The sequence below is a fragment of the Coffea arabica genome, chromosome 3c (genome assembly GCF_036785885.1).
Source record: "Coffea arabica cultivar ET-39 chromosome 3c, Coffea Arabica ET-39 HiFi, whole genome shotgun sequence".
NCBI lineage: Eukaryota > Viridiplantae > Streptophyta > Magnoliopsida > Gentianales > Rubiaceae > Coffea > Coffea arabica.
This window is the reverse complement of record NC_092314.1, coordinates 12,302,748-12,314,757: the sequence shown is the minus strand read 5'-3', so window position 1 is coordinate 12,314,757 and position 12,010 is coordinate 12,302,748. Positions and strand designations below refer to the sequence as shown.

The window sequence follows — 12,010 nt, the reverse complement described above, 5'->3', positions numbered from 1 at the left end:
TGCAAATTGCGTCGTGTAGAAAGCACAAACACATGATAACGACTATCAAGAAGTATGTAAACAAACATCCGAACGAAATGGCATTCTTGTCCCCATTGTTTATTACAATGGCATAGTCTAAAGCTAGAGATTATGGGGCAAACACTTTGGTAATTGCAAGTCAATAACATATGCACGCAAGACAATTTTGAGTTGTCACTAAAATTAGTTTAAAGTATTCTAGATAAAATTTTCGTATTTTTCTAGTTCTTTTATTAGATCTTTATTTTCATTTTTTTCAGATTTATTTCAAATTTGAAATTTTTTGGGTTTATTTTGTCAGATATTATCATAATATCAAAACTTGAAAAAATTAATTAGCAGACTTGGTGGTTGAAACATGCACAGATATTCTTGAGACGGTAGTGTATTATCTAATCTTTTAGATCTGTTGTATCTATGTTTGTATCATGCAACTTTTACAATTAGTGCAGATTTCATTTTTTAATAAAACTATGATGTTTTTTATGCCAAAAAAGAGTTGAAAGTTTTTTTTTTCCAGATTCTCTCTCTTTCCATGGTAATTTCTTAAATTTTCATTAGGATACAGGTAAAATTTTCTAATTTTAAGTTGTGGCACGTTGCCTTAGTTTGGTGTTTGGGTACATACAAAAGTTCTTACAGAACAAAGAGGTTTCAAGAAATGTAGTTCTTAACAAGGATTTGGGGTGCAAAGCAATGCGATTGGAGATGGCATTTACAGATTGAAGTTGATGTGGGAATCGAAATACAAAAACACCTTGTAGACTTCATAGTCGGTTTTGCGATGATTTCTTTAGTTAAATTGTGATACCAAGTTTGAATAAGATGGACCCGCATTTTATTATTAATGTAATCTTCTAGGATGTTAACATTTAATCCAGTTAGAAAATGCGTTTACAAATTAAAATTGCTGTATGATTTTCTATGTGAAACCCTTGGTCGGTCTTGCTGTGCTTAGTTAGTACGGTGGTACGGCTAAGTGTAAGTAAGTGTGCATGGCACATCATATCTAATCTTGTGTGGCTATGGTTAAGACTAGAGCAATTAGAAGTTCTGGGTTCAAATTCCAAACTCTTTAATCCCACCCTACCCAAAAATTAAAAAAAAAAAAAAAAAAAAAGGGCCTGCATTTTAAATGTTAGAATGTGCATCCTTGTTGGGTGGTAAAATAGATAAATTTGGCATTTGCTGGAATTCAATTTTACAGCACACAGTGTACATGTATCTAATGTAGCACTTAGTAAAAATCTTTCGGCAAACGCAAAATGTGCCCATCAACTACAAGGTTCCAGGCGGTTTACTATAACAAATTTATTGCCAACCACAAAACAGAACCAGGTGGAAGAAGCTGAACTAGAAAAAACCAAAAGACAGAGGAATACACTCACGAACAAACCGTATGAAATTGCTAAAATGCTTCAAAAACCATCTAAAGAAAACATCTAAACCCTTTATTTGGCCAGCTAATTTCATGTAGTGGTGCGTAGGATCCCAGTCATACATACTGTCGATTGATTCAGCGTACCCACAGGAAAGGTGCATCGGCACGCCTGTCAGAGCAGTAGAGACATGGATGCTGATCCTTGTTTCTTAATTTATCTCTAATAGTCTCCACGAGCTCTGCGTTGCTCATCATGGGACCGCGCAGGTTCCGCAATGTAGAGCAAAGTTCATCAGTAAACAGACCATAAGGGCGACGATGTTTCCCATCATCGTCGACTGCGGTTTCGTTGGACTGGCATCCACTGATAAGAATGCCACGATCAACCCTGGCATCCGGATCAACATGCCGTCGGAACAGGATGCTGGCTTGATTTCCGTAAATGTCTCTCAAGAGTGTTCTAATATCTGGACTGTCTACGTGACTCAAAGGTCTCAAATGCCGCAAAACCGATTCGATGGGCATCCTTTTGGCTCTGCGACCGCCGCCAATGTTACCGTAATTGTAGGACCTTGTGGGATAGCAAACATCTGGACGAAAGCCAGGTCCAACTTGCTCCTTTGACTGATCTATTAGCCCCCCACTGTAGCAGGAGTCCGCTATCATAACGAAATCAGCACCTTGTGGCATGTTATTTACCATATATCGGAAGTCTGCATCTATTGACAGAAGTAATGTAGAATGTGAACAAGACAGGGGCGTAAATTATATGAAACTGAGAAATCTGGGCTTTGGCATGGCTGTATTATATATATATGTTTGAACTTACTGTATATGAGATTGAAATCAGAGGGGACAATTGCTTCCAATCGTTTGCAGTAGGGGCCTTCCCAGATATCCTGATGAGTTCCGTGGCCGCTAAAATAGAACAGTACAACATCACCGGCCATTGCCCGCTTAATCATCTGACAAAGCTGATACTTTATAACAGCACCTGTGGGCTTCAGAGGGGAGTTAGGCATATCAGTGAGAACTATCACATCATTGGGATGAAAACCAAACCTATTTATCAGCAGACCTTGCATTGCGTCCACATCATTATAGCAGCCTTGTAGTTCATCCCGATCCCCCAAATAGCAGCAACCAACTAATAAAGCGTATCTACCCATCCCTCGAAAATTTTGAGTACAAAGAAACTATATACGACTGTCAAGGAAATATGAAGTTGAAATGATTCAAGGTGACTGAGGGATGCATTAGGAGACTCATTACTTGTGGGTATTTATGGATGTCTTTCAACAAAGTGCCATTCCAAATTTGGAATCCAATTCCGTAGTCTACGGTTGCTTTTGATCAATTTTGTCAGGCTTGGTAGGCCACTTATGGTTCCCATTTCTGCAAGTGCTCTTTCTTTTTTTTTCTTTTTTTGGTAGTATTACAAGGACAAAGTAGATAGTTTGTCGCTGATCAAAGTATACGTGATTCTTGAATGGATGATGCGTGACTAAAGCATGCCATTGTAAATAGTTTAGTGACTCTTTTCGCCGTTTACTCTACACTTAATTGGCCAGTTATGAATCTTCAATTTTTTCAAATTTGCCTCACATTTGCACCTTTCAAACTTTTTATAACTCTTTCTCCCCTATGTTTTCTTAAGTCTCATTTCTTCAGATATACCCATGAAGAAATAAAATTATTACTTTTATCCTATTGAAAATTTAAAAGCCAACTTGAGAAAGGGGCAAATTTAAAAAGAATTGTAAGTTAAATTTTAATGACAACTAAAAATTGTCTCATTTTCATGCATGATTGAATTGCACCCTTAACCTCTGGGTCATGACCATGTCAATTGTACTCTCTAGTAGAAATTGCCAATTTCATTAATTCGCCTCACAGTTTCTTGTGTATCTTGGGAGAGTGCTCCAAGAACCAAGGAAAATTTGGAACTGATGCTCGAATGGGGACTGGACTACAAGTGTTTGATAAGATAGATAGGACTATTTTGTATACATATAGCCATATACAAAAGTCCTTAGTATTTACTGCATAGTTATAGGCTTTTTGAGTACATGTTGCAAACATGGATAGAAAAGAACTATAATATAATAGATGGAGTAAATATTGTACAGTTCTAATGGATTTGAAAAAAAAAAAAAAAAAAAAGTGGGATGCCCTTTCTCTCCCTTATCATTTCATTGCAATTTGCAAGCGACAATGATTTGCCAAATTTCTATGTTTATGGCAGCCAACGTTTGATTAGAGCCATGGCAAAACAAAAATAAAAATGCAACGCGTTAATTGTAAAGTCTATACATGTGATTCACAGGATATAGGAATCCCCTTTATTAAAACTGGAGAGCAGAAATTCTGTCTGCAGACAAAGTATCATGTACCAAGGGTGGAGCCACCTTGGGTGAGAAATTCACTTCCTTCAAGCATAAGCAAACATGAATGGTCACTATAACAGGTGCCTTTTTCCAAATAAATAAATAAATAAATACCAAAATAAATATTAACATATTGATAGATGTTGAGTTTGTGCAATAATAAATACCAAAAATTGACAAGTGTCAAATATGTGCAATAATAAAAACCTACTCAAATAAAATATAAATTTTTATATATAGTGTGTAAGCAGGGTCGAATCTACAGGAACTGGGAAAATTTTGTTTCTTCTAGAGCACAAAGTACAGGAGAATTTTTATAAAAAAAATGAGAATAATTAAAAAAATCAAATAAAAAGGATTAAATGACAATTTATCAAAATTGAATCAATAATAAATAAACTTTAGTCAAGAAATAACTTTAGAGATAATTCACTCAATTGGACAAAAGAGAAAATACAAAACCTAGGAAATAATTCCTAAAATCAAAAGGCATCTAAAACTGAAAATATAAAAGTGTCTAAATAGTACTAAATGCTTAATGGTCCAAAGGCCCATGATTTGCTCTTTTGGGTTGATGCCTAACCAAAACTCCTTTCTTAGACTAGGGTGTGGGTCATCTAAAACTCTCTTGGACTGGTGTACACGGTACTTGGATTAGTGCCCTTAGCACAATTAAACTCACTTAAGTCCACTATATTTAAAACCACCAAGAGAAGATATTTCTTTGCAAACTTTCCATGTGGGATACAAAGACAAATTCAACGAATCTCCACCTTGACGTATATCCAACATCGACAAATAGCAGATGAATAGCAAACAAGCTCCACCTTCTCCATAAAAGTCCCAACGAATCACCAAAGTCCCAATAAACCCCAACAAGCTACCAACGAACCAAGATGCAAAAGGCTCAACAGGTCCCAATGAGTCAAATCTCATAAAACATTTAACAAATCCCAATGGATTAAAAACCACGAACATAGTAATTTTGTTCCACCTTCTTCTCAAAACCCTCAACGAGTTCTAACAAGCCAAATAACTCTTCTAAAAAACCCAACTGAACTCCAACGAAAAATTTTTTCTACCTGTTATTGTCATCAAGAACCCAAAATCTGACCATGACCCAAAACTTGAAACTCTGATACCAATTTGTTAGATCTAGTCCCAGGAAATTGACCAACGAGAATAATAGGACTTTTGCCAACTTAATAATGACAATAATAGAACAAACAAATCAAACAGAGAAACACGAAATTTATGTGGTTCGGTCAAACTGACCTACGTCCATGGGCGAAGGGCAAAACCTAGGAAATAATTTCTAAACTTAAAAGGCACCTAAAACTGAAAATACAAAAGAGTCTAAATAGCACTAAATATTTAATGGTCCAAAGGCCCATAACTTGCTTTTTTAGTTTAATGCCTAATCAAAACTCCTCTCTTAGATTGGAACGTGGGCCTCCTAAAACTCTCTTGAATTGATGCACACAACACTTGGCATGGTGCCCTTAACACGATTAAACTCAATTAAATCCACTATATTTATAACCACCAAGAGGAGATATTTCTTTGCAACCTTTCAATGTGAGATACAAAAACAAATTCAACACTTATTAGCGGTAGTTTTGGCTGGAAAGAGAAGTGCTGTTGGCAAAATCAAATGTTGTAAACTACACGATCTCTTGCCAAAATTATGCCCAAGGGAAGCTCAAAAAGAGAACATCGTGAATGTAATAAATAGAGAAGACCAAAGTTTTCCGGCAAAAGATAATCTACGTCATCTCGTTTTGCACTTGAACTCTGGTGCTCTGATGTCTACTTAGCGCATCCATATCGATGTCTTCAATCCTTTTTATGTTTTACTATGGGTTCACGTTTTGTGCCAGATATATTTTTCTCTTAATTGAAACTCCAATCCCTTCGGAGTACTGGACATATTTTTTCTGCACTTTGATTCTTTCCCTGGTCAAATAGTTAGATTAAAAATGAGGTATCTTGCACTCAATGTTACTTACAAGCTTCCTGTCTCACTACCCAGGCTCTAGAATCTCCAAAATTTGATCATCAATGGTCCATGGCCGTTGAGGGAAGACGGGATATCCCAACTCTAACAGTGAGATATTGGAGTATGCAAAACTCCAGGCATCTCCATATAACTATGGTTGCTTTTCTAAGCTATCTTACTGATGCTGCAAGCAATAATTACCGCCAGCCATTGTCTTCGTCAAACCTAAAGACATTATCCACAGAACAGTTTCTCTGTTGCAGGAGGGATGCTTTTGCCATGATGCCTATCTTATAGAACTAGCTAGGAATATGTGAAACCAAAGAAGACCCCTATAGGGATCGATCATGCTGAGTATATAAAGGGTCTGGCCTACTTCCATCAACTAGAAACACTTCACTGTCCTTCCACAGGGAAATCAGAAAAGCAAGGAATATAAGTTGGGATGCTTCCCGGTCTAATCTCAGGAAATTGGCTCTAAGCGGTGCTCAAGCTGGAAAACTCTGCTTGGATTTGTTGTTTTCCTACAACCTATATTTGTTTGTAGAGTTTACAATAACAAACTTTAAAAACAACTCCAAAATACATACAATTTCAAATATAACTTACAAAAATACAAAAAAAAAAAAGTACTATCACCATTTCTTCTTCCACCCATTACCGTTATCACCCCTCCCCTCCTCTCTCCTTTACCGCCACCAGCATCACCGCCCCTCCCCACACTCTCTCCTCTCTCTCTCCCTCTGTCTTCCCTTCTTTCCTCCTCCTCCCTCTTTCTCTGTATAATTTTTCTATGTATACTTTCGCATTATTAGTATTAGTCACGATTTGGCCTAGGTCATATCTCATTATCTTGTGAGCTCCAAAATCGAAAACAAAAAATTTCTTATCATTCTGTTGAACTTCAGCATCCAACATTGTTTAATAGGCCAATTACAAATCAGCTAGAAGATTAATCTACAATGGTCAACTTAATTCATCTCTCCACCTTGCAGATGAGGGACATCTTCTATGACCATTTAGTGTAGCTATCTGAAAAAGCTTGATTAGATTATTTACGTAATTTGGCATGCTAAACAACAATGGGGAGTTACGTTGACATTTATAATTAGTAGACAGTTTGGATTCAAAAGACATTGAAAAACTTCAACTGGCGTACTTGAAATTTTTTAATCTTACTAGTCCAGTAGAACGTGCATTGCATGTTAATTCGGTGCTCCGATTGCAGTTAGTGAACTGTAATCATCCCAAAACTAATAAAAAGAAAAGACCTGTTGTGATTTAGGCTATTCTAAATTATATTTGGTAAAAGAAAGGAATTATTGGTTGAGTTGATTCAATTTGCAAATCCAGAAATTTGATCTAATCTTGCTAATTTGGGTCATGTTCTATAATAAATCAGAGCTATAAAGATTAGTGCCTTCTGTCACTACATTCTTCAAATGCATGATTAATGTAGATGTGTGTATATCAAAAGGTGGAAATAATTAAATAAAACCTAAAATTTAGTTGATCGGACCATCTTAGTAATAATTGTATATAATTAACTGCAGACGGTTTTTTAAATTACCTTTTTTTTTTCTAAGCACTCCTTTTGAGTTGGAGGCTAGATTCTTATATAAGCATACTTAAGTGTGCTAATAGTTAATGATGCAACAACTGTAGAGACCTTTTGGATTCAATAGACAGTGAAAATCTTCACATTCAAGCTTATTTGACATTTTTTAAAAGTTAAAAGGAAATAGTGATTATCCAGACTAATAGTAAACTGTTATATTTACATACATAAGAATCTTGCTACAGATGCTTTCACAATAATACTTTATGATTCAACAGTATTAATCATCATAGTTCTTCATGATATTTGTTATTAGCATTGAGCTAATACATAAAAAATTACACAAAGAGAGTGAGGAATTTTTTATAAGGGAAAAAAATTGATACAAAGCTTAAAAATCGAACTTTTTATAAGCAAAAAAGACAAAAAAACAATGAAATCATAATTCATCTTCTTTTGAATATTCAGTTCAACAATAGATGGGAAAATAAAGAAAATTCAAAAAATAAATCATAAAAGTCCGTGATAGTGGAGGAGGTTCTATTTGAAAAGTAACATTGGTAACGGGGTTGTAAATAGCAATCAGTCGTCACTTACGGTCAGATGTTTCAGCTGCACCAACAATTTTTTTTTTTTTTTTTGTCTCCTTCTGTTGTTGTATGGAGAAGACAATTCAGACTAACATTTCAGAGTGTGGGATCAGAAAATCCATGTGGCAAAAGCGTATGAGATGCACCAGGTAACTTGCTAACATGATGAGCATAATTCAGCTCCAACAAAGCCCAGCAATCCCGCCAATAAGGATGAAATGACTAAAAAGAAAACCTACTAAAGGTATCAACAGGAGACCAATTATACTGTTCCTAAGCCCATTCGCACTTTTATTCTCTTAGGAAGTGTGTGAATGAGTTGGATGAACAGTGATTTTGGTCCCTCGTTAACACCTTTACTCTGTGGATTCTTTCATCATTTCACACGTACTTTATTTTCATGGGTTGCCAATTTCTTGGTGAATTTCTTATGACTATTGTACCCTTGGATCTCACTTTTACTCTTGATGAAGTAATTGGTCAGCAGAAGCAGACTTGGCTTTAGGGTGTTTTGGTTCCATCCAAGTCATCCTGACACCTACTGTATTATCACATGGCTCAGGTTACTATTTAAACACTTGTGCGGCGGACGGTGCGGCGGAGTTCTGTTCTTTCGAATCTTTCCTTGCTGCTGCGTGTGATGAATTTGAGCAGATGATGAAACAGTCAGGTCAATGAGCCATGTTATACTACCAAACGACAACCCTTTTTTGAGGCCAAATGAGACCTGTAACTTTTGATAGCCTTCCAACATGACTCAATGAAGGCCACATGCAAATATCCTTCATGAATCAATATGTAAATAAATATAGAGCAAATTGCGCGAAATATCACTAAACTATTCTGAAGTGCCGGTTCTGATCACTAAACTTTTTTATTAGCAAAAAATGTCACTGAACTAATAAATCTGTACCGTTTTAGTCATTCCGTGTATTTATGCCGTTAGAAGAGACGAAAAATCACTTTTTTAGGGGCAATTTCGTCTACACAACTGTTAAAAAATTTAGACCCTCATTCTTCTTCGTCCTCATCTTCTTCCTCAAAGTCACAGCAAAAATTAGACCCACTTGCTGAATTCCTCTGTCCAATTTCTGGGTCTTTGATGTCTGAAAATCAAAGACCCAGACTCCCTGGCCAGCCCTCTGAGTTTTTTTCTGTGACCGCTTGGTTAGCGTAGGCAAAGACAGTTTTGCAGATTGTGGATTCTATGCAATAGATTTGTTCTTTTTAGCTCCATCTTTTGTTCTCCTCTCTGATTTGCCCTCTTCGTGCCATAGTTCTCTGTTGAGTTACACTTCTGAATTCTAATAGCTTTGTAACCCACAGCAAGTACAAACTTTTTTTGATCATTGATGGGCCTAGAATGATGTTAACATGAGAGCCAGTTCTTTTTGCCTTAATTATGAAATGAGGCAGCATACTAATTGCTGTCTAATGAATCGAATTGCAGTTTGAGTGGGCCTGGCAGCATCCACTAGGATCAGTGGCGGTAAGAAAAGCAGCTGCTACCTTCAAATCTCTTTCTGGGCTTGCAAATAAGATAAAACTTGCCTACACTATGCTCACCCTTCCTTCTTGGCAGAGGTATTACAGGATTCCTAGACGTGCTAAGCTTGAAATACTGACTGAATTTTGGTTATTTACTGATGGCTAAAGGGTGGATTTGAGGAGTCTCAGGAGCATGCCGTAGGTGGGATTTTCAGTTTAGCTCTGCAGGACGAGAATAAGATGGCGATTGGGGTTTTGGGAGCTCTGGAGCCATTGTTGCATGCTTTGAGGTCCGGGACCGAGTTGACTCTGCCTTGGTGTTGTATCATCTGAGCTTTGTTAGTAGCAATAGGGTAAAGTTGATTAAGCTTGGAGCCGTTGGGATTTTGTTGGGGATGCTGAGGAGTGGGGTTTTGGTGGGGAGGGTGGTGTTGGTGGTCTGCAATTTGGCGGTGTCACCAGAGGGACGGTCGGCATTGTTGGATGGCAGCGCGGTGGCCAGCCTGGTGGCAATTTTGCGGGATGGAAGTGAGTCTGACTCATCCGAGTCAACACGTGAGAATTGTATGACAGCTTTGTACTCACTAAGTCATGGGAGTCTGAGGTTCAGAGGGCTGGCCAGGGAGTCTGGGTCTTTGATTTTCAGACATCAAAGACCCAGAAATTGGGCAGAGGAATTCAGGTGGGTCTAATTTTTGCTGTGACTTTGAGGAAGAAGATGAGGACGAAGAAGCATGAGGGTATAAATTTTTTAACAGTTGTGTAGACGAAATTGCCCCTAAAAAAGTGACTTTCCGTCTCTCCTAACGACATAAATACATGAAATGATTAAAACGATACAGATTTACTAGTTCAGTGACATTTTTGACTAATAAAAAAGTTTAGTAATCAGAATCGGCACTTCGAAATAGTTTAGTGACATTTCGCACAATTTGCTCATAAATATATGTAAATATTATCCAAAAACGGACTCAAAAAATTGAATCTGGGCACGGCCGAAGCACTAGATCCCAAAGTAACTAATCGGCCACAAGAAATGGTTGGGCTAATGGAATATACAACTGGGCATTGTGTTGTGGGCGTCACGAGCAGTTACCATTGTGCTTACCATCTAAAGGTTTGACCATTTTTGACCAAATAACAAGTTATATTTGGTAGCCTGATGTTCCATACTTTTCCATTCTTCATCTCATTTTCTCCTTTTTTTTTTTTTTTAACAACATGGTATTCTTGAATCTTACATACTCCCATAGTTTAAATGGACATGGCACCAAAATTAAGAGAATAATAGTAGAAATTTATAATCTCGCCTTAGAAATTAAAAACATGTAGATATCTACAATATTAGATTATTATAATTCGAAAAGAGTGCTTAATTATAAACTCAAAGTGGCTATGGAATTTAATATCCATCCAATCTTCTATATTTCATTGCTCAAGAAAAATAAATTGGGAGAAGGGGTTCATGTGACAGAATTAAGTGTTTCATTAATTGACTAGTAAGCAGCGAAAACGAGGTCGTTTTGGTGTTTAGCACTGGTACTAATTAGTAATTAGTCATTTTAAGTCTGTTTTCGTTGCGTTAGGCCCCAAGTGAATCTTGTGACACTTAGCCGTGATCTTGCTTAGTAGTGGAGCTGGCTTTGTAATTCAGATCACCTTCTTCATTTTCTCCTTTTCTTCGTTTACAGATGTTTCTATCTTTCTTATCCACCTAATGAATTCTTCATCTTATCCATCTCTCCTAAATATTGTTCCATTGAATTCCAAGGTTTCTAAACTATTAGTCTATTATATTACGTTGTCTTGACATGTGATGAGGAAAATACTGTGTAGTATTTGATGCTGCAAGGCCTCTTTTGCTGACTTCTACAATAGCTCTTTCGGTCAATCACTTTCATTTGCTAGCTATTTTAACTTTGGACTAAAGGAACTTTTACATCTGCATTTGCATGCTTACACGTATTCTCTCAGGTTGGATGCTTAATTCTTATCTTGGACGCTCTCTCTATTGAAGTCATCAATTTTTGTCACATCGCAATTTTTGACTTATATGTTGGAAACGAAGTTTTCCAATTCACACCTAATCTTTTTGTACATTAGTAAGGAAAGTACACGGATATTGTGGACTTGCTTATAGACCATCACGTCAGTCTTCTTTTGACCGGTAAGAATTGGAATTAGTGCCAGAAATAAAGAAATATTTTCTTTAGTCTACTTTCATTAATAGTCACGGCCTGTTAGAAAAAATGAAAAATATTCTCGTAAGTCTATTGTTGTTTGGACAAGGATGAAAATGCCTTTCAATACGTTTTTGGAGGTAAAGAAACATACATGGCCTATAGGGATGGGCAAAAAAAATCGCAAATCTATGAAATCGCGGCCTTGTTTGGATTGTATTTTTTAAAATTTTTTTGTAATAAATTATTGTAACGATTTAATATATGTGAGAAAAAAAATAATAAAAAAATGTGATTATAAAAAACGATGTAATTCTTCGACAGGAAATGACTGTCCAAACGAGGCGCTGATTCACTCTATATGAAATTGAACCCAAAATAGTTTATTTCATTGCAAACAACAAAG

General features: G+C 36.6%; 1 protein-coding gene across 2 annotated transcripts; it reads right to left on the bottom strand.

The window, feature by feature from the left end:
- Nucleotides 1–1,174: 1,174 nt before the first annotated feature.
- Nucleotides 1,175–2,641, bottom strand: LOC113734718 (metacaspase-9-like). 2 transcript variants are annotated; one of them, XM_027261375.2, is made up of 3 exons: nucleotides 2,481–2,641; nucleotides 2,232–2,396; nucleotides 1,175–2,121 (listed from the first exon to the last, which is right to left on the bottom strand). In XM_027261375.2, the coding sequence occupies exons 1-3, from the start codon at nucleotides 2,569–2,571 to the stop codon at nucleotides 1,538–1,540; spliced, it is 840 nt and encodes a 279-aa protein (XP_027117176.2). In that variant the 5' UTR covers nucleotides 2,572–2,641; the 3' UTR covers nucleotides 1,175–1,537. The 2 variants fall into 2 exon arrangements, with proteins under 2 accessions (XP_027117176.2, XP_027117175.2); XM_027261374.2 differs by having other exon boundaries at nucleotides 2,232–2,641.
- Nucleotides 2,642–12,010: the final 9,369 nt, after the last annotated feature.

Bases quoted from the DNA above. Each gene is read 5' to 3' on its own strand.
- LOC113734718 (XM_027261374.2), bottom strand. From the start codon at position 2,571: ATGGGTAGATACGCTTTATTAGTTGGTTGCTGCTATTTGGGGGATCGG. The intron at 2,122-2,231 runs GTAAGTTCAAAC...TTCTGTCAATAG, and splicing joins TGATTTCAATCTCATATACA to ATGCAGACTTCCGATATATG.